Source organism: Cervus canadensis, chromosome 30 (genome assembly GCF_019320065.1).
Source record: "Cervus canadensis isolate Bull #8, Minnesota chromosome 30, ASM1932006v1, whole genome shotgun sequence".
NCBI lineage: Eukaryota > Metazoa > Chordata > Mammalia > Artiodactyla > Cervidae > Cervus > Cervus canadensis.
The window spans coordinates 3,018,492-3,044,167 of record NC_057415.1 but is presented as its reverse complement, the minus strand read 5'-3'; the positions used below and the strand labels follow the sequence as shown (position 1 = coordinate 3,044,167).

At 54.7% G+C, this 25,676-nt stretch overlaps 1 protein-coding gene across 3 annotated transcripts in view; it reads left to right on the top strand.

Moving 5' to 3' along the window:
- The window catches only part of PEBP4 (phosphatidylethanolamine binding protein 4), a 219,537-nt gene extending 198,228 nt beyond the window's left edge, over window positions 1-21,309 (top strand). For all 3 annotated transcript variants that reach the window (XM_043453152.1, XM_043453153.1, XM_043453151.1), the window contains exons 5-7: window positions 5,359-5,404; window positions 7,679-7,792; window positions 21,017-21,309. In XM_043453152.1, coding sequence (XP_043309087.1) covers window positions 5,359-5,404; window positions 7,679-7,792; window positions 21,017-21,171 — 315 coding nt within the window. In that variant the 3' untranslated portion in view covers window positions 21,172-21,309. The remainder of the gene's footprint in view (window positions 1-5,358; window positions 5,405-7,678; window positions 7,793-21,016) is intronic.
- Window positions 21,310-25,676: the final 4,367 nt, after the last annotated feature.

The following is a 25,676-nucleotide window of genomic DNA, read 5'->3' as shown; positions in this document are numbered from 1 at the left end:
CTGTCAGGGAACTCTGGGGCCTGGCCTGGGAAGGCAGAAGGATCCAGGTCCAGACAGTAGCAGTGTGGCCTCATCAGAAGAGGCTAGGACCGAGGGGCTTCCCTGGTAGTCCAGTGGTTAAGACTCTGCCTTTCAGTGCAAGGGACGAAGGTTCGATTCCTGGTCAGGGAACTAAGATCCCACAGGCCACCAGCAACTAAGCCTGCACGCCACAGCTACTGAGATGGCATTTCACAGCCAGAGAGAAGCCCATGTACCACAGCTAAGACTCGATACTGCCAAAAATAAGTAAATAAAAACTTTTTTAAAAGTCAGCCACCTCTGAAGACAAAGCCTTCATTTACCTCCAAGTGTCTATTGGACCCTTAAAGCTGTCTTAGCTTGGGGTCCCCCAGAAGCAGAGCCTGAGACAAGTGTTTTAGCACAAGTAGTTTATTTTGCTGGGGACACGAGACAGCACTAATGAGGCAGGGGGTAAGACAGGAGAAGGAGGGTTCGTGGGACGCAAGTTCCACTGTGGATTCCTGGAGCACTTATACACCAATTCCCATCAGTCATTGGTTAAGAGCTGTTGCCAGGGAACTTTAACACCCCAGCACATCTGCCCTGATGCATGGGGGCTGGGGGTGAAGCAAGCTCTGCAGGCTGGTGCTGGCCCTGGGACCAGGAGAAACAGGTTGAAGGTGGAGCCAGTGAGCCAGGGCCAGGGTGCTGAGAACACCTAACACCCCTCCTGTGTGCCAAGCATCTTGAGAGCTACAAAGATGGAAAGGATACAGCCCTTGCCCTCGAGAAGCTGAAGCTTCTCTGGGTTTCTCTCCAGTCAAATGTGGAGACCAATCTCTGCCCTTCCCATGAAAGAGCTGCTGTCAGATCCATTGATTGGACAGTATCCTGGAGAATAAGTACTAAAAGCTCATGACACATGTAAGATGGGATGGGGGGCAGCTGTCAGCTTCCAGCACTGTGTTTGTTTGTTTTTTTTAATAATTTTATTTATTTATTTAGGCTGTGCTGGGTCTCCGTTGCCGCTCAGGCTTTCCTCTGGTTGTGGCGAGCAGGGGCTCCTCTGTAGTTGCGGTACTCGGGCTTCTCACCGCAGGGGCTTCTCTTGTGGCAGAGCACGGGCTCTAGGGCATGGGCTCAGTAATTGTGGCTCCCCGGCTCCAGAGCACAGGCTCAGCAGTTGTGGTGCACAGGCTGAGTTGCTCCATGGCATCTGGGATCTTCCCGGATCAGGGACCGAACCCGTGTCTCCTGCATTCGCAAGGTGGATTCTTTACCTCTGAGTCACCAGGAAAGCCCAGCACTGTGTTCTTTACTTGCCCTGAGACAAGCCCCGGTCAGAACAACAACCTGGCTGAGACAGCCTGCATCACCCTGGTCCATGAAACGAGGCTGCTGCAACTCCCTGTCGAGCCCCAGCTCTTCTTAAACATCTCACATGTCAGTTTCAAACTAGCTCAACAACACACGATGGGTTCTGAGGTGGGAGAGAGCTGGAAGGAAAGTCTCGTGTTCTATAAACCAGGAAATTCCTCCATAGGGTCCACAGAGTTGAGCTGCTTCTCTCTGATTAGGATAGTATGTGTCAGTTTGTATGCCAGCCAGCTCTGTACACACCCTTCATGCACACACATGCACATTTACACACACATATGCACACATCAAGCACCAGAGTCTAAGAAAGAGGGGAGACTGTCTTATATCCCGAGCATTTAAGGGTCCAACTTAGCAATTTCCCACCTCCTCCTCCCCTCCCACCGCTAAGAGGATGCTGAGGGTTGGGTTCCGCATTTCCAGAGGATGCTGATAAAGAAAGGAGTTGCGGTCCCAAGGCCACCAGGTCCCTGTGACTTAGAAGGGCCCAGGACACCCTCCCAAGCGCCTCTGGTGCTCCCATCCTGAAATCCCAGAAAACCCACCCCGGACTTCTCAGTGTTATTGAGGATTAGCAATCCAACTGTTTTCATGCTGTGTGTAATTTCTGTCATGATTTCCTTTTAAAGAATCAGCATTCAGACAAGTTCCTTTTGAAAATGTCCACCTGTCTTAGCTGTAGTTAGGGAAAGGAAGTTCTGTCTGCGCCAGTCTTAAAGAGGAGCAGCACACCTCGGGGCCAAGAGTGGGGTAGTGGGGAATGGAAGGGAGCCCCTCCCCTCCCAAGGCTCTCCTGCCAAAGCTCCGCTCTGCTCAGACTCGACAGGTGTGGGGTCTGGTCCTCAAGTGCTGAGCTTGTTGCCACTCTCAGGGTACTTCCCTCAGCCCCGCCTCCTCTGAATAATAGATCTCCCTCTTCTCTTCAAAATTCCCCTGAGTCTCCTGCATCTCCAGAGCTTTCCAGCTGTCTAAGGTGACTTTCCAGCTGTCTAAGTTGACACTGCAGGCCACGATGATGCTTTAGGAGAGTTCATGTCTCCACACGGGACGGGGGTGGTGCCGAGGGGATGCATAATCATTGCCACAGGAGCCCCAGTCCTCCAGGTCATGGTGTTCAGTCACTCAGTCAAGTCCGATTCTTTGCGACCCCACGGACTGCAGCACTCCAGGCCTCCCTGTCCTCCACTAGCCGGGTAACATCTGTATACATTAATAATGGTCTTCCTGGGACTTCCCTGGTGGTCCAGTGGTTAAGACTCCACGCTTCCAATGCAGTTCAGTCCCTGGTCAGGGAACAAGGATCCTGCATGCCACAGGGGTACGGCCAAAAAAATATACATAATGGTGGGTGGCTCAGATGGTGAAGAATCTGCCTGCATTGTGGGAGAACTGGGTTCAGTCTCTAGGTTAGGAAGATCCCCTGGAGAAGGAAATGGCTACCAACTCCAGCATCCTTACCTGAAGAATCCCGTAGTCAGAGGAGTCTGGCAGGCAAAAGTCCACAGGGTCGCAAAGAGTTAGACACGACTGAGCAACTAAGCCTTTCACTGTTCCCAAAAACACCTCCTACAGAAGGAATGGGATTGTCACGGTGTCTTAGAAGAAGTATTGTGGGTCCAAGGTCAACAGGTCTGAGGCTCCCTCCTCCTAGAACATTCTGGCATTCGCTCACTCACCACTCGTGTGGTGGGGGCCCTGTGTGAGCTCTTCTGGGGACTCAACTTGCTCACCCTTGGATCTGGTTTGCTAAGACCCCCACCAGGTGTTAGTTCTGTGGTAGAAACTTTAAGCCCCCGAGGACAGAGCAGTGAGGGAAGGGGATGGCCAAAGGGGAGCTTAGCCAATTCCCAACCCAACTTGAGTAAATAGCAGCCGAGCTGACCACACTCAGGGGCCCTCCTGCTGCCTGGTCCTCTCTCTGAACTTTCCACGGTGCTTTTCCTGCCAACAAGGATCAGCATCTGTCCCAGGACAGGGTCCAGGGAGACCCTCTAGGTTCTCAGGCCATCAGTGCCGTCTGCTCATGGCCCCTGGCAGCTGCCTCGGCCGATCTCAAGGGCAGTGGGCAGGGGAAGGCAGGCAGGAAGGGCCGCCAGAGTTACTAAGGGTTTGCATGTGTCCTTGCCAAGCTGGCCCCGGCCGATGAGAAAAAGACTCCCCAGAGTGAAAGGGAGGGGACGGAGAACCTCCCCACCCTCCTGGAGGCTGCGATCAGACTTTCCACACTGCTCTGACCCCACAGGCCCAGGGCCCACCTCGCCCTCGCCCCCTCCCAGTGCTTACACCAGGAGAGAGGCCTGTTTATCACTCTGGGTGGGACCCAAGCCTGTGGGGAATTGAAAAGAAACGGCCGGCCTAGGTTGCTATTGTTTTGTTTAAACAAACCACTGGCCGGGCTGACTTGGGAAGGAATGAGGGGAAGGCTGGGAGCGAGGGGGAGGCTAGGCTGGGCTGGGCTTCCCTGGCCTCAGCACCCACCCCTCAGTCCTACTAGAGAGACCAGGGAGCTATTTGGAGAGAGCGACTGGAAGGCCTCAGGTCCTCCCCGCCTCTCCTGGGAGAGAGAAGGGTATCCAGGGGAGGGGCCTCCGCTTCCCCCACACATCCAGCCATCCCAGCACCTCAGCTGCTGGCCACAAGAGGGTCTCAAGCCAGCCCTGGATAAGGCCTGGCCTGATACTGGGGGAGAGGGGGTAAGCAGAACTTGGGTCCATCTGAGGGGCTGAATTAGAAGGCTACCTGGACGCTACTGAGCAAACAAGATGGGGTGAGGGGGAGGGCAAGGACGTCAAAAGACATCAGGAAACAGTGGGAGGGGGGCTCAATGTGGGGCTCCATCTTTCTGCAGTCTCCTGCCCCTTCTTCCTACCATAGGTGACCTAGCTGGACATGGAGGAGCAGTGGGCGGGGAGGGAGGGCACACACTTGGGCAAACGGCAGCCTAGAGGGGAGAACAGGACGGACATGGAAGGTCTGGAATGGGGGAATGGGGCTTGAGTTTCGTCAAAAGGAAACCACGCTGAGGTTTAGGTCACTCAGACTCTGAGAAGCTCCGCAGAGACCTGAGAAGAATATTGCTGCTCCCCGGCCCCCACCCCCCCACCTCCTCTCACGGGTAAGGAGCAGGGCTGGGTGGAGAGGCGGCCGGGGCACAGTTAGGTGTTGGCAGAACCAGTGAAGAGCCGCACTAATCACCATCATTAAGGCTATAAAACCCCACACCTAGGGGCCGCAGGACTCCCTGGCATGGCCCGGGGCCCCGAGCCGGGCACAGACCCAGGGGCCCAGCTCCGGCGCCTTTCATCTGAGCACCTCCCGGCCCTGCACAAACAGTAATTAGTGCCCGCCCGGGATCACCTCATTATCTCACAGACACTGAGGGGAGAGGAGGGGGAGGGAAAGGGGGAGGGACGGGGACACTGAGGCTGCCCCAGCCACCCAGCATGGTGGACCGAGTCCCCTCGAGCCTCAGAATCAGGCGGTCCAGCCTCCTCCAGCCCTCCCTTGCCCTGCTGGCTGCTCAGGCAGCCGTTGGCCGAGTATTCCGAAGGTCCCAAAGAGAGCCCGAGAGGATGGGCAAGCAGTGAGCATGGTCAGCCCAGGCACTCGATCTGACTGAACCCACAGACCGAGAGGTGCATCCTGGGCTCAGCCTGGGGGCACGGAGGGTGAGGGGGGATGTCTCTTCCAGAAGGGTCCTCTCAAGCTCTCCATAGATCAAGGGGTCTGTGCCTCGCCAGCAGGTCATCCCCAACAATGTCTGGATCTGTCTCTCCCAGACCCCCTGAGGCACCATTCTAAACCCCACAGCCTGTCCCAGCAGCATCCCCCAGGACAACCAGACCGCTTCCTCCTTTCCCATCCTGCTCTCTCAGAGAGAAAGCGAGAACTCAGTAGAGCCCACTGGGACTGAGTGGATGGTGTGGCCTTCCGCTGCCCTGGGAGTAACCCTTGCCCATGCCTGTCTCTTATTTTCAGGGCACCGACATGAAGATAGGGAAGATTCAGGGCCAGGAGTTATCGCGTGAGTGACACCCTGCAGGGCCCCTCCCCCCAGCCAGGGCAATGACAAGCATCGTAGCAATACAGCTTCACGGTGTGGGAAGCACTGATCCCCGAGTTCACTTGGACGTTCTGATTTAATCTTCACAATTGTCCTTTAAGGTCACTGCCATCAACATCTCCTTTATAAAGAGGAGGAAACTGGCATAGACCCACCTGCCCCATATCACACAAGCAGTGAGAGATGGAGCCCACATTAACTTACAGGGCTCTGCTGAGACAGAACCCGGAATCAGAACTGTCCCCCAGATGGGCTTGGTCCCCTCCCTGCTCTCTCCCAGCCCTTCTGTGTAGCTGCATGGACCATCCTTTTCTCCAATCCCCTCTTCTTCCCACCCCCATCCTCACCACCAGCTCCCCCCCTCCTTTCCCTCTGGGATCCACCCAAGCAAGGACAGGCCCACCACTCAGCTTGAAGCAACTGCTCCAGGGGTGAGCTGGCCTCTGGCAAAGGGTTGAGCAAGGAAAAAACCAACTGAGTTTCATGGTTTGGTGAAGCAACACAGACTCGGGCACCAGACAGGCCTGGACTCAAAGCCCAGCTCCACCACCGACTGTCAGCCTGACTTCATCACTCAGAGCCCCAGTTTCCTCATCGAGATAATGGCCATAATACCCGCCTTCCCGAGTCGTGATGAGGATTCCGGGGATGTGACAACCCACTCCAGTATTCCTGCCTGGAGATTCCCATGGACAGAGGAACCTGGCGGGCTACAGTCTACGGGGTCGCAGAGTCGGACACAATTGAGCGACTAACACTCGTGACTAAGTAACATGGGAGAGCACCTAGCTGGGGCCTGGCCCCAAGATGCAGCTCAACAAATGTGTCCATTCCCTTCCTCCTCATGCCTCTCAGCTCCACTTTTGGAGGGAGAGTTTCTTCAGGAACACCCTAGTGAGAAGCGCTTCCATCTCCATCTCCCCCTAGGACAAATTCCCAGCTGAACGGAACCACTGAGATCAATCACTGGTCAGTAATATTTGTTTAAGAAAAAAAAATGTCAATTTACCCACATGCACACACTGGCAGAGACCCTCCAAAATAGCCTGGGCACACATGCCCACCAGTTCCTGTAAAATCTGCATCCACCCCAGTGTAGACCCTGGTTCACACAACTTACATGACTTCCGCCAGACCCTGGGTTCACACACACACACACACACACACACACACACACACATCTGCTCTGCAATGTAAAAATCCAGGGAGGAATGAATAGTCAGGAATTCCCCTGGCTGTGAGCGCACCAGAGGCCGGAAGTGCACCATGAGGAATGCCCCCACCACTCCGAGAAGCAAGTGATTCTTGTCTAATTGATGATCAGGAGAGGGAGGTGCCATCATGTACCAATGCTCCATCCCACCAGCAGCATCCTTGCAAATACTCCATCTCCACCCACCCCTCAGAAGATTCTCTGTTCCTTGGAAAGAAAGATGAAGGGAGCAGAGGGGCGGGAAAAGAGGCACCACACTCTTGGAAGGAGGCCCAGCTGGAACAGTCTGCAGAAGTCCGACCCGCAAAACCCCTGGGGCCCTGCATAAACTTAGGGGAAGGATGAGAGATGTCCCCACTCCACATCTCCCCCTCAACAAAGAGTGCCTCCCTCACAAAGAGTAAAAGGAGGGGAGATGGGCACTCTCCTCCGGAAGAGCCTGAGTCAGCTCCCGGTGCCCCAAGCACCCAGATCCTACAGCTTCCATGATCAAACCTTTGAACCGAGTCCCACCCACCCCCGTAACCACTTCCAGATCCTCCGGATCCAGCCAAGAAATTGGCTTCTTTGGGGATTGAGTTCATAAGGAAATGCTGAGAAAATAAATAAAAATCCCCTGCCAAACACACTCGCAGAGGAAGATGGGGTTTCTCTTGAGGCAGGAAATCTATCAGGATAGACCAAAGCGGAAAAGGGACAACACCAACACCCACTGGTCCGGAAAGGCCCAAGAGTCCAGCCAGCACCCAAGACCTTCAACCTGCCCACACCTCCCCCTCCCCCCACCACCCCAAATAATGCGCTTCTTAAATGAAGTGACTGAAGACGAGATTCTGCCCAAGATAAAGCCTGGTGGTCTGCAGTATGTGGACACCCCCACCACCACAGTTGGGACCCCAGGAGGGTCAGCGAGGACCATGGAAAGGACCAAGACTGACCCTTTGCCCCCTGCCCAGAGCAGCCAGGAGCCCCTGTGTACTGGGGCACGTGGAGCCCACCCTCTCTCCTTTTTCTTCCCATAGCCTACCAGCCTCCCTCCCCACCAGCACACAGCGGCTTACATCGCTACCAGTTCTTTGTCTATCTTCAGGAAGGAAGGACCATCTCTCTCTCTCCCAAAGAAAACAAAACTCGAGGTAAGACCTTCCCATTCTCCAAAACTGGGGTGAATCCTGGGGTGGAAGTGAATGGTTTGAGTATTTGTGGGCAAGTTGGGGCCTTAACTCTATCCGTGAGCCTCAGAGTGTTAGTCGCTCAGTCATGTCTGACTCTTTGCAACTCCATGAACTACAACCTGCCAGTCTCCTCTGTCCATGAGATTCTCCAGGCAAGAATACTGGAGTGGGTTGCCATTCCCTTCTCCAGGGGCTCTTCCCGGCCCAGGGATCGAGCCCAGGTCTCCTGACTTGCAGGCAGGTTCTTTACCGTCTGAGCCCCCAGGGAAGTCCGTGAACCTTGGAGACCAGAGTCAAGGGGTGTGGTGTCTCTTGAGAATAAACCGGGATGAGTGTCCTAAAAGAGATGTTGACATCAGACATGGTCTCCCCCAGAATCCATTTCCATCATCTCTGATGGAGGCTTTAGTTGGGTAGGTGGGTCTATAAGGCAGGATCCCAAAGGGGGTAACTAGAGTCAAAGAAAGATGCATCTCCCCCAGTAGCTTCAAATGGCATGTGCGGGCAGCTACCCCACAGCACTTCTGCATATAATTATGCCCGGTAATTGAGTCTGATCTGGGCAAGAGGGCCCTGGAATGCCATCCTGCCGGTCTGTCTTCATCGGTCTTTAATTGCTCTGCTGTCTCAGTGGTGGGGCAGAGACATCCCTGGCCATGCCCCCTCTTTGGCTTCTCCGAGCAGCCCTCCCAGCACTCTCCAGAGGACCTGAAGCCCGCAGACCCCCAGGGGTTAGCCCAGCCTGCCTGGCCTTGGTCCTCCCACCACCAGGGCTGAGGCCCTGAAGGGGCTGCTGAGATGTGACATCACAGGCGACTCACCTGACCCTGTGAGGGCCACACCCCCTTTCTGAGCCTAAGATTTCTCTTCAGGAATGTGCGAAATAATGTGATCCCTGCACGCTGTATGGCTCACACCCCGTTTTCGGGAAGGGAAGAGAATGCCAACTTGGGAGGACAAAGGGCACAGCCCCCAGGCTGACAGAAGGGTGAGTGGGTGGGTGGGTGTCGTCAGCCATTTCCTCTCACCCAGTGATCCAACCCACTGGGAAGCCAGAGAAGGTATTGTCACAAGCCTCCTGCCTCGGGCCTCAGAGGAGAGGAGGGGCGTGTGGAGCCCTTCAGATGTGCCGAGCAGGGTCCGCCAATCACGGGCGGCTCCAGGCCGCCCTGGAAGTGGAGCTGGCACAACCTTTCCACCGGTGAACCTTCCCCGGGCGCCCCCAGCGCCTCACCAATCTGTAAATCTGTTCAAACAGCTTTGCCAGAGACACAGTTTCAAGTTTGGATACAAAGAGAGAAGGGAAAGAAAAAATAAAGAAAAATGTTTCTTCCCCGGGCCAAGATGAGTTTCTCCAGTTCCTAGGTCCCTGTCTCACCACGAAGCCCCTCCCCCCGTCCCAGTACTGCGATTTTCCAGGGGGCCTGGAAACCAACACCTCAGCCTACAGCGTTTATGCGACATGGGAGTCGAATAAAGTAACACAGTGCCTTCGAGGTCCACGTTAAACACCAGGGTCTCGGGGCCGGTGCCTGGACAGGACAATGTTCAGACAGTCCCCTGAAGGGGCCTCCAGTGGACCAAGCGCTCTTCCAGGGTGAGAGAGGGATGGAGGCAGGAGGAGCATTAGGTGATGCCCAGAGGAGCTGCGAAAGGGGCAAAGGAGGAGGAGAGGTGCGCACCAGAGACCTTTGCCACCCCTTATACAGCTTGTCCTCCAGAGCCATCGGTGCCTTTCCTATGACAGCAGCAGCAGGCAATGAAACTGCAAGCCCATCGGGTCTGAAACTCATTATTCGTCCCCTTTGGATCTTTGCCAAAGCCACGGTTTTTGTGCACCCCCACCGACACCCCCCTTCCATCTCCATGAAAACTTTGGAACCGGACTTGCCACCGGGCAGAGTCTCTTTGGCTTCCACATGCTGTTCTGTTTGCTGCCAGCAGTGGAGACGGTAAAGTTATTCTGGCAGATGAAAGTTCCCAGGTTCCAGTCCCACCTTGTGATGTCTTCCACGTGCCCCGTGCTAAAGGCTTTGGAGGGAACACGATCCAGGTTACAGGGAAAGTTCCCTGCCCTCAAGGGGCTTACAATCTCCTTTGGAAACACTCAAATAACAATGCAGAGCAGCGTATAATTAAGCACTTAATTGTGTGTTTCTGGCTTGAAGGACAACCGGAGCTCCAGTGGACTTAGAAACAGTCCTGTCCCCTTCCAGGTTCCCTTTCCCTCCAGGACGACACACCTTCTTCATCTGGGAAGAGTGAAAAGTATTTTACTGCAGGGTGAGGAAACACTGATTTCTAGTCTCTACCTAGTGATTTGACTTCTCAGGAAGTCAGCTAATGTCTCTGGGCCTCGATTTCCTCATCTAGAAAACAAAGGGTTGGATCTTCAAATCCACAATGTCCTGAGGCCGCTTGGAGGAGGCCAAGTGTAGGCCAGCCCTGGAGAAGGAAGAGATTTGAATCCTTGAGTGAAGGGGAAAAGGGTGCTCTGGACTGGGGAAACCACAGAGGCAAAGCTTATTTTTTAAAGTCAGAAGGGCCTCCCTGGTGGTCCAGTGGTTGGGAATCCACTTGCCAGTGTGGACACGGGTTTGATCCCTGGTCCGGGAATATCCCACATACCGTGGAACAGCTAACCCGGGAGCCACAGCTACTGAAACCCGTGTGCCCTAGAGCAACACGATGCTGGATCTTCTTGTACTCTGCAACAAGAGAAGCCGCCACAATGAGAAGCCTGAGCTCCCCACAACTCCCCACAGCTAGAGAAAAGCCCGAGCTGCAACGAAGACCCAGCACAGCCAAAAATAAATAAATAATTTTTTTTTTTTTAATATAAAAAGTGAGGAGGCCCCCTGTGATGGTGATGAAAGGAGAAAGTGGTCTCCAAAGCCCAGCACAGACATGACTTGGGTGGGGGCCATAGAGAACTGCTGGAGATTGCCCATGGGAAGAGTAACAGACAGAAGTCACTCTTCAGAGAAGACTGCGCCGGCGCGGTGGGCAGCACAGACTTGAATGAAAGGACAGGAGGCCACTGGGGGCCTAGAGGTGTGTGGCGTGGAGAAGCCCAGGGCTGACTGCAAAAGCAGAAGCCGCCTGTGTGCATTTCCCAAGGCCGGGCAGTCTCTGAAACATTTGTACAGTGCCGGGGGGGTCTCTGGGCACCCCAAGCTGGACCAGCCCTCAGGAGTCCAGGACAAGGGGCCTTGCCCATGAGCACAGGCCCTGGGGCTTACTTTGATCTAGTTTTCTTTCCATGGAGGGAGTTGAGGAGTCCCAGGGTATGTGTGCCATGGTCAACCCTGGTTAAGTGACCCCTGGATGAACAGACAGGAACAGCATCCAGAGGCTGGAGGGGAGGGGTCAGTATGCAAGAGCCCATGTAGAAGGGCATCCACAGGGGATGGTTAACTTGACTCAGTCCTTTGGGGTTGCCTCTCACGCTGGGACTTAGCTGTGAATGACAAGATTCAATGAGAAGAAAGCATGAGATTATTCTCCTTGAACTTATATGACTATTTTGGGGGTCAGGATTGGTGGAGGAGGTGGCATTGTTCAGGGTCAGGGGCCCCAACCCTCTCCAGGATTCCTCTTTGTCTTGTGACCCCAGGATGACATATGAGGGGTCAGCAGATGGGAAATCTCAACATCCAAATGCCTGCTGTCCAACCTTGGACAAGCCACCTCACCTCCCTGGGCCTCAGTATCTCCATTATCAAGACAAGGGATTGGTCTAGCTGGTCTACCCCTGAATGACCCTCAACAGATTTGCTGCTGGCTCACGGAACTCTCCCACCTGCCAGTTTCACCAGACAAATCTGGGCACGACTCGCCCCGCCAGTCCCATGGCTTCTGGACAGAGGCCTTTTATCAGATCCAGGGCCACCGGGGCCGCTGCTGGAAGAGGATCCAGGCCCACCTCGCTTCTAGTGTGTGAAGTCCTGCCTTTCCACAGCTCCCTCCTCCACGTGCCACTGTCCACATCATGATTCAGCAGTGCCTTCTGAGTCCACGCAGGCGACGCCCAGTGTCCAGAGTGTTCGAGGCCCCATTCTGGGTGCTGTGGGTACAGGAGTACACCCCTGCTGCTGCAGATGTGTGGAGTCGCCCGGCGAACCTCTGAAGACACTAGGAGCTCACAGAGAGGGCAACGGTCACATCGCTTGATCATGTTGTTGTTCTTGTTCTTGTTCTTGTTGTTCATTCGCTGAGTCACGTCCGACACTTTCACGACCCCATAGACACAGCCCGCCAGGCTCCTCCATCCCCAGGGTTCTCCAGGCAAGACTACTGGAGTGGGTTGCCATTTGACCACACCCTAAATGGAAGAGAACGCTGAGGTTGATAGAGCCTGAACTGGTGCCCTCTGACGAGGGCTGACCCAGTTTCACTGACATTTGTCCCAAAGGCCACACTTCACCTTCTCAGATTTGGAACTGGCGTTATCTTGGGTCTATAAGACACAGGACTTGCCCCTTGGCCTCCCAGTCTAACTCCCCTCCCCCAGGTCTAATCTTCATCCCCCCCCCTCCCCATCTTCCTCACCCAAAGCCTAGATTCCGGTCTCTGGGCTCATCTGGGTTTCATGATGGTTTCTCTGCACATGGTCCTCATGGCAGCCTTGGATTTGGCCCTGGACTTCCAGGTACTAGAGGAACCAACCGAATGCTTTGAGGGGCCTTGTCTGCAGACGGCCCACATTCGATACCTTGTTTCACACCGTCTTGGACCACAGGCTGCCAGAGCACCCATTAACCCCCGCTTCTTCACTCATGTCCACCTGCCCACCAGCTCACCTAGCAATGGATTTGCCTCTGCATGCCAATCTGGGCAGAACATCTCCCCCCACAGCAGGACCACCTTTAAACCAGGACACCAGTCCACGGCGCCTCTCAAAGTCCCCCAAGGGCCTGCCTTCCCTCAGTCAGTGAGAAGGCCACCCCTGTCAGTGCCACCCCTGCCATCTTCTGCTCCTATTGCACGCTCACGTGCTCACAAAACACCTAGTTGTATGTCCTCAGTCACCTGCTTTTCTCTCTTCTGCATTTTTTACATTTTCCTCTTGCCGGCTCCCACTTCCACCACTCCTGAGAGCCCCTTGGACTGCAAAGATCAAACAAGTCAATAATAAAGGAAATCAACCTGAATATTAATTGGAAGGACTGTTGCTGAAGCTCCAATACTTGGGGCCACCTGATGCAAAGAGTTGATTCATTGGGGAAAAAAAAAAAAAACCCAATGCCAGGAAAGATCGAAGGCAAAAGGAGAAGGGGGCAACTGAGGATGAGATGATTGGATGGCATCACCAAGTCAATGGGCATGAATTTGAGCAAACTCCAGAAGACAGCGGAGAACAGGGAAGTCTGGTGTGCTGCAGGCCATGGGGTCACAAAGAGTCAGACACGACTGAGCAACTGGACAGTAACAACTCCCACTACAAGACTCTCTAGTCTCTTCCTTGAAGAAAGAGCTCAGGTCTGTCTTATGTTCCCTTTTTGCTGCCTGTCCCTGGGTGCAGCCCTCTGTGGACTTTGAATCAATGAGTGTGTTTGCTCAGGAGACACACCCACGGATAACCATTCACACACACACACACACACACACACACACAGGGATCTGCACATTCTCACACCCCCACGCTCACAAACACACCTCACGTTCAACTTCCTTTAACACCTGCTAAGACAGCCGCTTCTGTGAGCGCTGTGCCCACAAATGACCATCTCGGTGTCCACACCCACCCTGTCCCCGCCGCTCTGTCAGCCTGCCATGCCCCTCCCCCACCACCCAACCATGTGGGGTGGGCAACACAGTGACCACCATGCCCCCGACCAACCCCAGGGCAGAGGAGGAAATCAGGGCCCAGAATGGTGAGTGGCTCGCGTGACTAAGAGTCTGCAGTTCACAGCAAGATCATTTTCTTCTGCTTTCTGGGCCAAGAGTCTTGGCAACAGTTCACCCACATTCCGTCTCCCCCGACCCAGACCACCAGACTTCTGGGCCCTGGTGTGGGGTCTGAGAGGGAGCAAAGCCATCCATTGCCCTGGGTGTCCTTGGTGATGCCCCCACACAACCCTCCTCTGGAGGAAGGCTGCGACCCGGCACCACGTGGAGACTTCAGCTCTAGGAGCTGTGGTCTATGCCGGGTCACCCCTCAGGCACCTTGCCCAGGGGTGCCACAAGCCGGCCTCACACGCCTCGGGGTGAGCCGGGGAATCCCCTCTGCCACAGCTGGCTCCTCGAGCCTCTCCAAGGCCACGCATGGGCCCAGAACCATGCCATGGCACCAGGGGGACTGACAGGCCATGCCAGGCTGGGTCTGCCTGACCACGGGAGCCCGGGGCACCTGCAGGGAGACCTCCCCTTGCAGAACAGGGTGGGAGGAGCAGAGGAGGGTCCCTGGGCTCCAGACCAGACAGCCAGAATCTTGCCCCCCAGCAGCACAGGCGGCTGAATGGAGCCGCCTCTGGGCGAGCCACCCACCCACAGGGGTCAGAGAGGAGGGACGGGCAGAGACTTGCCACACCGTGGCGTTGAAGTCTTGCCTGTGGCATCTGAAGGCCCGTGGAGCTCTGTGGGTGAGTGAGGTAAGGGCGCTGTGGGGAAATGTTTGAAAGCCCAGGGCCAAGGGCACAAAGGCAACGTCCGCAGTGGGCAGCATCCATGGTGAGGGCCCAAGCTGGCAGGGGATCCACCAGGCCCGGTGGCAGCGAGAGGAGACCCAGTGCAAGCCAAGCAGCAGCGAAGGGCGTGCTGCCTGGGGAGCAGCCCAAACGCAGAGACAGACACAGACGCACACAACCCACTGCAAAACAGCCCTCCCCGCCCCCCATGACCTCCCATGGTGGTTCACCTGGCCAGGCCCCAGGAGCCCGGGGGCCCAGCCCCTGAGTCACTGTGTGGGCTTGTGTCAGGCAGCCCTCTTCTGCCTCCAAAGGGCCCTACCCACCTGGCAGAGCGGGTAGGACTGGGGGCCTGGCAGCGGCCCAGGTGAGGCCATGCTGGGCAACTCTCAGACAGGCGCCCTGGCTTGGAACCGCCTGCCACCGCCACAGGCCCCAGGCACCCTCTTCCAGAACACACCCCAGTCAAGCCCAGCGTCAGCCGTCCCAAGCTGTACTGAACAGATCATCCGGAAACCGCAGATAATCCCCAACTTTCACCCAGAACTCCAGTCAGCCATCCATCACCATAGTGCCCCTGTAATTGATAACTGGGGGCTCAGTGGACAGTTTGGAGTCTCCCCTCTTCTCAGTCCCTTACCCACACCTACCCCCCACCCCCAAATGCACAATGGAGGGAGGAGCCCGGTGATCCACTTACTGGATAATTAGGAATTGCACTTTCGCTCGCCAACTCTCAGGGGTTCTCCTCTCCCCCTTGGAAAAGTCCCCTGACATCCCCACCCTCTCACTCCCGCCAAAGTCACAGCAGTCCCCTCTGCCCTGAGCCTCTCAAGTCAGCAGGATCAGCTACTCAGCAAATATTCTCTAGGAGTAATTGGATGTGATGGAACGAGGGCTTTTCAGCTCCCGAGTGGAAGTCTCTGGATGTCATTTAACGGCACAAAAAAATAAAAGGCTCAGGCCTCCCGCCCACCACCGCCAGGACATCATTAATCTCATCAGAAAGGCATCAGCGCTCCCCTCACGGCAGCCAGCCCCACGCAGAGCCAGACAAATTACAGACCTAAGCTGGGCACTCAGTGGGACGCTTATTAGGCTGGTGTTCAATTTTTGTCTTTCCTTCAGGGCCACTGTCCCCTGACAGGAAAGCACTTGTGTCCCTGAGCAGAGGGAGGGCAGCCGGAGGCTGGGGAATAGGGTGGCTGCCTCAGTTAGACACAGCTCACCAGCCTGGGGTGACGGGGCGTCTCTGAGCCAGGCACCACGAGGCCACGAGTCCCAGCAGAGGCTGGGGGGGGCCCATGCCAAGGTTTAGAGCCCTGTCCCTTTCCCCAGCCAACCTGAATGGGGCGCTCCCTCCCAGAGAGAGGGGGACACCTGAGGGTCCACTGAGACCCAAATGGCGAGGCAGGTGGGAGCAAGGACACAGAGGAGCGCCGATCCTGCCGTAGGGAAGTCTGAAGAGCGAGTCTGGCGGAGAGACTCCGGGCCCGCTGGGGGGATAGACACGCGTCTCCTGGGGCTGCACACTATGCAGTGGAGAGGCCATCCCACGAAGGCCTAGCTTGTTACTAGTCCAGTGGGTTTTTGTTTGTTAGTTTTTGTTTCATTTTTTAAAGCAGTTTCTTTTCTTTCTTTTAAATTTTGGCTGTGCTGAGTCTTCCTGCCACATGTGGGCTTTCTCTGCTTGTGGCACCTGGGCTCAGAAGTTGTGGCATGGGCTTAGTTGCCCCTCCGCACACGGGATCCTCGTTCCCCGACCAGGGATGGCACCTGAGACCCCCTGAGTTGGAAGGTGGATTCCTAACTGCTGGGCCAACAGGAAAGGCCCTAATACAGGGTTGATCATCCTATATCATAAAGTTGTCAAGGGCAGCAGTGCGGCCTGGATCAAGTAACCCTCCACCACTCCTGGCAGCCCCCAGAAGCAGCTGTCAGTGTTGGGGGGGCCTGGATCCCAGGGTCTGAGATTCCCTTCAGCTCAGAGCTTCTGAATTGCAGCCCAGGTGCTGTCTGCCCTGTTCTCCCAAACCCTGGTGGGTGGGTGTTTCTGAACTAGTGTAGCATCACTTTCTCAGTCTCTTGCATGAGTGCTCACTCAGTCGTGTCCAGCTCTTTGTGACCCCATGTATCACAGCCCACCGGGCTCCTCTGTCCATGGGATTTCCCAGGCAAGAAAACTGGAGTGGGTTGCCATTTTCTTCTCCAGGGGTTCTTCCCAACCCAGGGATCAAACCCAGGTCTCCTGCATTGGCAGGCAGATGCTTTACTACTGAACCACCTGCCTCTTAAACCCTGACAGGCTAGATGGTGGCGGGGGTGGGGGAGTGTCCATTCCATGTGATGAACCACTCCCAAGCAGTGGTAAGCCAGCCCCACAGATCTGGAAAGCTGGGGGTGAAGAGATGGACTGTCAAAACCTCCCTCAGGGCCATTCCTGAACATTCCAGTCTTGCCATCCCGAAGACTCAAATTCATAGGATGAGTCTCTGAAGCTTGGAGCTTGTCTCCCGTTTGTTGAAGACAAGGGTCACTCACCCCCTCCCAGTGTTTGGTAGAGAGGCTCAGAACACCCTCTCCCCATGGCTTTAGATGAGATGACCTAGCTCTCCCCGCTCCCCACCTCCCAGCCCAGGTCTGGAACATCTCTAAGGTCTGTTACATCTCTAAGGTCTGTTACTGTTGAGTTGGTAAGTCGATAAAGTTGTGTCCGACTCTTTCTGAACCCGTCAGGCTCCTCTGTCCATGGAATACTCCAGACAAGAATACTGGAGTGGATTGCTATTCCCTTCTTCAAGGGATCTTCCCAACCCAGGGATCAAACCAGGGTCTCCTGCATCGGCAGGCAGATTCTTTACCACTGAGCCAGCAGGGAAGCCCAACATTTAACATATCTCATCGCACCACCCAATGAGTGAGCAAACGGCCTGTGTGTGTGGTTTTGCTGGATGAGAACAGCTGCCCCCTAGGGTTGTGCAAGGAACACCCTGCACGTCCTCGGCCACAGCCCCGTCCTGAGGAGACCAGGAACCCCTGTGTTCCAGCCGTTGGTTCAGGAGCCGCCCTCCTCCCATCTCCCTGCAGCCGGAGGCCTCGTGCCACAGAGACCTGAGAAGTGCAGTGGCCAGTCCTGTCGGCTCCCCAGGCACAGCTGGTCCAGGGTGGGTCCGGGCACAAGGGGCGTGGCCTGAGCAAGCCGGCTGCCCGCCCCTCCCTGCAGGGCAGCCCTCCAGAGCTACTACCACGCAGGATGGGGCTTTCCTCCGGCGTGGCGACCACAGAAGCCACAGCCTCCCAGCTCCTCACACAGCCCAGAGGGCCTGACTCACCCCTCTTCCTTCTAGAACTTGCACAGGGTCAGTTCCTCTCGCCTTCTGTGGCAGGAAACGGAGGTGTAAGGAGTCATGGCCAAGCCAGGGGAGGAGGCCGCCAGGGCTAGCAGCCGGGCACTGGGTGCCTCTGCCGAGGGATGCGGCTGGTTTGAGAAGCTGCCCAAGAAACCCGAAACCCCAGGGATGTCGGCAATGGGACCTGGAAGGCGCACCCCCGCCCCAAGCTCCATCAAGAGAGCAGACTGCTGGGAGAGCTGAGCAAGGCCTCCCTGGGTGCAAGGGGATTTCTTTCTGCCAACTTGCCCTGATCTTGTGACGAGTTTCAATTCCTTCCCTGCCACAGGTTTCCTTCCTCCGTGCTCTGTGGGGAAGGTCCCCTTGCCTCCGTGCCAGCCACACACCAGTTCACCCATGACCCTTTCCCTGGCGCTGGCACACACATACACACACGTGCAAGCTTGCATGCACACGTACATGCACACACACCCCTTCCCAGGGCCGTGATACTACAGTTCTTTTCCAGCCAGCCCAGCTCCCTGGGAGCAGAGGCCACAGACAGGCGAGCACCTGCTCTCTCCTCACTCCCTCCCTCCCATCCTAGTGGAAAGCATCCCCCCACCACCCCCCCCAACCCCCATCAGTGGGGTCTTCATCTCAGGCCACTGGCCCCCCCCAAGAGAAGTCCTGAAACACCTGTTTTCTAGCCCTCAAAGGCCCAATTTGAATGCACACAGAGCCAGATAAGACTTGAGGGAACCTGTGGTGGCCCTTTTCCTGAAGTGTGTGTGTTAGTTACTCAGTCATGTCCAAGTCTTTGCAAACCTCTGTCCATGGGATTCTCCAGGCAAGAATACTGGAGTGGGTTGCCATTCCCTTCTCCAAGGGATCTTCCTGACCCAGGGATTAAATCCAGGTCTCCTGCATCGGCACACGGATTCTTCACCATCTAAGCCACCAGGGAAGTCCTCCTTTCCCCCATCCATTCCCCTAAAAGCCTTTTCACCAATCTGGTCCTATGACCCCATCATTCCATCTGTGCTTTGAGAATAAAAACAGTTTTCTCCCCTTGTGGGGTTTCCTTAGTAGCTCAGTCAGTAAAGACTCCACCTGCAATGTAGGAGACCCCGGTTTGATTCCTGCGTCAGGCAGAACCGCTGGAGAAGTGATAGGCTACCCACTCCAGTTTTCTTGAGCTTCCCTTGTGGCTCAGCTGGCAAAGAATCCTCCTGCAATGCGGGAGACCTGGGTTCGATCCCTGGGTTGGGAAGATCCCCTGGAGAAGGGAAAGGCTACCCACTCCAGTATTCTGGCCTGGAGAATCCCAGTGTTCTGTGTTGCAGAGAGTCAGATAGGCTGAGCGACTTTCACCTTCACTTTTCTTCCCTTGAGAGGATTAAGTGAGTATGCGTGGAGTTCCTGGAATCGAGCCCAGCACACAGGAAGCACTGTGTTGTCTTGTTGTTATTTTTTTATTATTTTTTACTTGGCTTCCCCAGGTCTTAGTTTCAACATGTGGGATCTTAGTTTCCTGACCAGGGATGGAACCCAGGTCCCCGGCATTGAGAGCGCCAAGTCTTAGCTACGGGACCATCATGGAAGTCCCCATGTTATTGGTATTATTTCCAAATCATTGTTTTATTTGGATTAAAAATTGTCCTCTCCTTGAGAACATCTTTGAAATGCCAACATCTGGTGGAGGGCAGGCGGCAGAGAGAGGGGACTTGCTTTCTTCATTGCTGAAAATGGAGGTGGATGCAGTCGAAGGGCCACAGGTGGGTGAAGGGGCTGCTCAGGGAGGAAGGCTAGGCTGCCAGCCCCCCACCTCATCCTCCTGGTGTGTTAAAGGTCTCCACTGGTTCAGGCTGGATCAGCCACTGTCTAGCCCTGCTCCAGGCAGGGTCTACCCGCAATAATTCCTCTAGCCGGGAAAGGCTGCTAGATTGGGGGCAGTCGGCGGGGGAGAAGGTGGGGTGGGGATAAATAAATATTAGGTAGGCCAGAAAAGTTCGTTCAGGTTTTCTGTATGAGTGTATGAAAAAAACAGATTGAACTTTTCGGGCAACCCAATAAATACATTAAATAGGTAAGTAAATGTGTGCTCAGTCACGTCCAACTCTCTGCAACGATATGGACTATAGCCCACCAGGCTCCTCTGTCCTTATAGGGTGCTCCATTCAGTTTGAGTTTCAGATAAACAAGGAATAATTTGTTAGTATAAGTCTGGGCCATGCAATATGTGGGATGCACTTGCACTAACAGAGGATTCGTTGTTCCTCTGAAATTCAAATAGAACTGGGCAACCTGTGTTTCATCTGGCAATCATCCACCAAGGGTGCCTGAGGCCCAGGGTTTGGGAAACAAGAGCGTGGGAATATGCCGCTGACCACTTCCCTAAGCCCCTCCCCTGTGCCTGGGGCCTGCCCTCCTTGCCCTGTTGCTAGGCCTGTTCACACTTGCTCTAAAAGATGCACCTCCTTCCCCCCACGGCCCTCTGTTCTCTCCCCCTGGGAAAGGCCCCTTCTGACTTGGGCACCCACTGGACTTCCCCAGGGTCCAGGCTGGAACGTCTCGTCCACTCTCCACTCCCCTTCAGGATCTAGGTCCTCAGAGCAAGGAGAAGCAGCCTGGCCACGTGCCCCACCTTTTATCTGTGTCACCGCCGGGGAAGGAGCCCTGTCACATGAGGTCTCTTGGGACTGGGGAGGAGGTGGCCGGGCTGGCTTCTGGAGAAGAGATTGGAAGAAAGGCATAGACACTTCTGCCAATCCTAGCCTTGGCAATGGGGGTGACCCGGTATGAAGAAAAGCGGCCTTCAGACCACAGTCACAAGGTCAGGGGAACTTGCAGGAAAAGATGGGTGGGAGGCAGAAGTGGGCAGCCCACCTGACCAGGCATTTCCTTTCTGCACACGAATGAGAAGGCAGAGTTGTGCCAAATAAAGACCTGGAGAAAGAGATTAAAGGCCGTCCTTGACTCAGTCCAGACTCTTGGTCCCCACTGTCCTCTGAGAAGTATCCTTTCCAGATGCTGCTAACGTCCAGAGCTTCCCCTGCAGCCAGGATCCAGCGGGCACCCCAGACACCTACTGCCCTCAGACCAAGGGCCAGGGTCACCACCTGCCATCTCTATTCCCCAGAGCCGGCCTCCCTCTCGGGCCCCTGCTAGTTCTCAAGTCCACAGTTCTGTCTTGTCACCTCCCTGTGGTCTGTTTGTCCTTCCAGGCTCTTGGAAAATGGACAAATTTCTGAGCCACTTCCACCTGAGCGAACCTGAAGCCAGCACCCAGTTCATGACCCAATATTACCTGGATGTGCTAAGTCGCCAGAACCCGGGAGTAGTAAGCAATGAGACCACGGACAAACCTGAACCGAAATAACTGCCTGCCAGACCTCAAGCTCCACACTGTCGGTGTGTCCACCCTGCTTGCCACCCATGGTCTGCGTATGGACTCCCCCTCCCCGGGTATGGAACCCCCTTTCTCTTCCAAATTAAAAAAAAATCATCTAGGGCTTAATGGTTGGATGTTTTGTTTCCAAACCTGTCCTCCTTCCAAAACCAAGAGGTGGAAATCCATTGATGTCCAGCATTGGGGCTAGGGGCACTCCTGTAAAATGCAAGTGGTTGGTGGGGAGTGGGGTGGGATGGAGCGACAGGCAAGAGGTGGGAGTCTCTAGCCCTGAGGGGTCATTGAGGCACCATGTGACCTTGAGCAAGCCACTTGCCCTCCGTAAAATTCCACTTCCTCAGTTGTGAAATTGAAGGAGGAAGAAGGGGCAAGGGGTGGTTGGTTTATCCCCGCGGCCCCTCCCAATTCTGAGCATTCATTTAACAAACACTGTCGGCACATTGTATGTGCCTGACCTCAGGCCAAGGTGCTGGGGATTCACATGTGACAAATGCAGGCCCAACATGAGGCTTGTTTCATGGAGCTTCCAGTTCAGGACCGGAGGGCAAACTTCTTCATCAGATGACCACAGGCAAATTCCAGCAAATGTGGCAAGCGCTATGAGCGGGTAGAGGGGACCTGATTTGTGATGGGGAGTGGGGGGCTGGTCAAGGCTTGGGAATGCCTCTGTTTCCTGAGGAAGTCATGTTTCACTTCACGGCTGAGAAGTGGGATAAGGGTTAACTCTGAGTGGAGACAGGGACAGAGAGGAGACATGACACCTCCCAGCTCCCGTGGCTGATGGGGCAATGAAAAGCCAAAACCGTGGCCCCCTGGACAGATGGACAAAGACCAGAACAGGTCAGGCCTTGCAGTCATGTTCACATTCTGGATTGTACCCTGCAAGTGATGGGCAATCGTGAAATGACAGATAGATTGGAGGGGAGAAAGCGCATGATCTGATGTCTGCTTTTAGAAAGCTGTGAAGAAACTCTTTGGTCTGCACAGGAAGGATTTTCGGCATCTTGACAGCCCCTGGATATCCTCTGAAAGTCTCTTGGCTTTCCCACCCCCAAAATCCCCAGGAGGCACCTCTGTGCCAAGGTCTCATTCACAGGCTAAACCCTGGTTCAACTCCCCCAACCCCACCTCCAACCCCCCACCCCCTCAACAAGACCCTTTGCTCAGTTTCCCTCCCAAGAGTTAATTAGCCCCCTCCTTGGCTAGAATACAGCAAGATGGGTGACTCATGCATGCAAAGTGCCTGAGATCCCCAGATGAAAGGGGCAGGCTGCAGCCGGGCCCGGGGTTATTACCTCCCTAAAGCCATGCCCTGCATTAGCTGTGAAGGCAAGGGGCCCCGGCCAGCCCCTGGGCCCAGCACACTCTTGACTAGTGGGAAGATTTCAGTGATTGCTGCTGTTGCTCGGTCTCTCAGTCGTGTCCGGCTCTTTGTGGCCCCAGGGACTGCAGCACACCAGGCTTCCCTGTCCTTCATTATCTCCTAGAGTTTGCTCAGACTCATGTCCATTGAGTTAGTGATGCCATCCAACCATCTCATCCTCTGTTGCCCCCTTCTCCTCCTTCTCTCAAGCTTTCCCAGCATCAGGGTCTTCTCCATGGGGATCTGAAAAACACCAGGAGAGGGGAGACTGAGTGTGTGATGGGAAGGGATTGGATGATGTTCCCCGCAACCCCACCCTGCCCCCACATCTGTAGATTCAGCTCCCCACCCAGGTGATGGACAGCAAGCTCCTATTCTATAGAACAGCCTTTTGACTGTTTGACACCATCCCAGGTAGTAGGAACTCCCCACTCCATTCTAGGCCACCAGGCAGGCATGTCAGCAGAGCTACATGAAGTAGCCAAAGGAAATACCCGTTTGCAGTGTCACTGAAGGCAGCCCTTGAAGGGACTCTATGGATGTACATGAACCTCCCTCTCTCTGGGCCCTTCTCCCCACAGCCCCCACCCCCACGAGGCCCAGAGTGTAATTGGCAGCTCTGGTCGGTGTCCAGGGCCGGCATAAATAGCAGGTCAGCTTCCTAGAGCAGCCCCAAATTGAGACACATCCTCCCCTCTTCTGCTTTTAATTCCTTGTGGCTAGCATGTTTATTTTGGGTGAGGAAAAAAATCGGATGTTTATCCTTCGAGGAAATTATCGGCTTGCTTTCCTTCCTTCCCCCCGCCCCACCTCTTTTCTCTTCCTCTGGTGTTCTGGGCTTTTAGTTCAGCTGCTGGAGAGACCCCCACCCTCCTGGCCCCAAAACTTGAAAAAAGAACAAAACTAGCCCAGGCACTAGGCTGAAGCCAGCCTTGCCAGACGTCCCTGAAAGCCACAGAGAAAGAGCTCCCAGGGGTCAGCAGGGAAAGTCTGGAGGCCAGGAGACCTTGGGGAAGCCCATCTGACTCAGCTCTCCACCTGTAGAAGGCTTTGGGCCTCTTGCCCCTTTTCTTTTCACTGCCTCCTCCAGGAAGAAACAAAATGAATATGGAGATTGCTTCGAAATTACCAACAAAGCATTTTTTAAAAATGTAAGGGAGTACTGCATGCGTGTTCAATTGTATCCGACTCTTTGCAACCCTATGGACTGTAGCCCACCAGGCTCCTCTGTCCATGGGATTTCCCAGGCAAGAATACTGGTGTGTTGCCATTTCCTCCTCCAAGGGATCTTCCCGATTCATGGATTGAACCTGTGGCTCCGGTACCTCCTGCATTCACAGGAGGATTCTTTTACCAATGAGCCACCTGGGAAGCCCCAAGGGGAGTATTGGTGACCCCTTTACAGACAGGAGAACTGATGTTATCACCATCATCATCAGATATCATTTGTTGAGTGCTGTCTGCATGCCAGGCACCATGCCAGATGCCTGACATGCAACATCTCCTATAGTGCATTCATTCCTGCCTGGCTTCCCAGCCTACCAGGCCTTCATACATAGGTGTTGCAATTGTCATCTTACAGATGAGGAAACTGACATTCCGGTAAGTTAAGGGACCTCCTCCCTGTTCTGTAACTAGTAATGGTAGAATCTGGTGTTAACTCAGGCCTTCCCACTCTCAGTACTCACAGGTAACATCCATGCATGCTAAGTCACTTCAGTCGTGTCCGACTCTTTATGACCCTATGGACCGTCGCTCGCCAGGCTTCTCTGTCCATGGGGATTCTCCAGGCAGGAATACTGAAGTGGGTTGCCATGCCCTCCTCAAGGGGATCGTTTCCACCCAGGGAGCGAATCCGTGTCTCTTATGTCTAATCTGCATGGAGGCGGGTTTTTTACCATCAGCACCACCTGGGAAGCCCACTCTCTGAGTGCTCTCCTTTTACCCTCCGGGCTACATAACATAAAGGCCAGATCTTCTATCTATCCTGAAGCTGGGTAGGCCAAGAAGGAAGGGTAGAAGTTCTAAAAGAACCTAAAGGAAGTCTTCCCTTCCCCTAGCCTCAAGTTATTCTAGACTAAGTATGATTTGCGGGGAGGGTCAGCTCCCTGACACTGACAGCAATGGCCTGGCCCAGCTCAAGGCCGTTTCCACCCCCCTCAACCTGAACAAGGCAAATACCCCAACAGTTCACCACCCTCAGTCCTCTGCATCATCCCTCTGCTTCCTGGAATTTCGTTTGTGTAATAATTGCTAAAAGAGAGATGGAAAAGGACATAGAGGAAGAATTCCTAATGATGAAGATGATAATGATAATGTTGATGGTGAAGATGGCGGTGATAGGGGTTGATAGTGATGGGTTCGGATGTTAGTGCCAAGCACCTGTGGGATAAGAAGAAAGCCAGCTAGGTGCTTGAGGTGGTGTAATTTAAAAAGCACAACTTTTCTTAGCACACCTAAGTTTGCAGAGTCTCTACCACTTGATAGCTCTTTGATCTCAGGGAACTTACTCAACTGTTATGGACCTGTGTTTAAACTGCAAAAAGAAAACAGTATAGTGAGAAAAAATGGAACTCCACGTGCCTTGCTTAAAGACCCGTTGCAATGGTTGGATGATTCGCGCGGAAGGCTCCCGGCACAGCGCCTGATGCGCATGCTGCTCAGTGAACGCGTGCTCCCCTCTCCTTCTCTGCCTGCGCCTCACATGCTCTGCTCCCCAGCTCAACTGGAGTGGGCATTCAGGCTGAGGGTAATGGGAGGGCTCACCCTCTCCAGATGAGTCTTTCCCAAGAGACCCATCAGAGTGTCGGCAGCCCCAGGGAGAGGGCCAACTGCCAAGGGAGTCTTAAGCCCAGCCCAGCATCCCCCTCCCAAGCTTAGCAAAACACTGGGAGGCTTGGATCAGGAAAGACAACCCAGTTCCTTAGCAACTAACAAGCATTTCCCTGTAAAGACAAAGACCCTTCACTCAGAATGCTCCCTCCCCCCACCTCTCCAGGTATCTGATCTGTTTGCAGGAGTGGGGCTAGAAGCCCGTCCACCCCCACCCCAGGTCTAGAGGCCTTTAGCCCCACCCTCCCAGCTGTCCTAATATTACCTGCAATTATCCCAC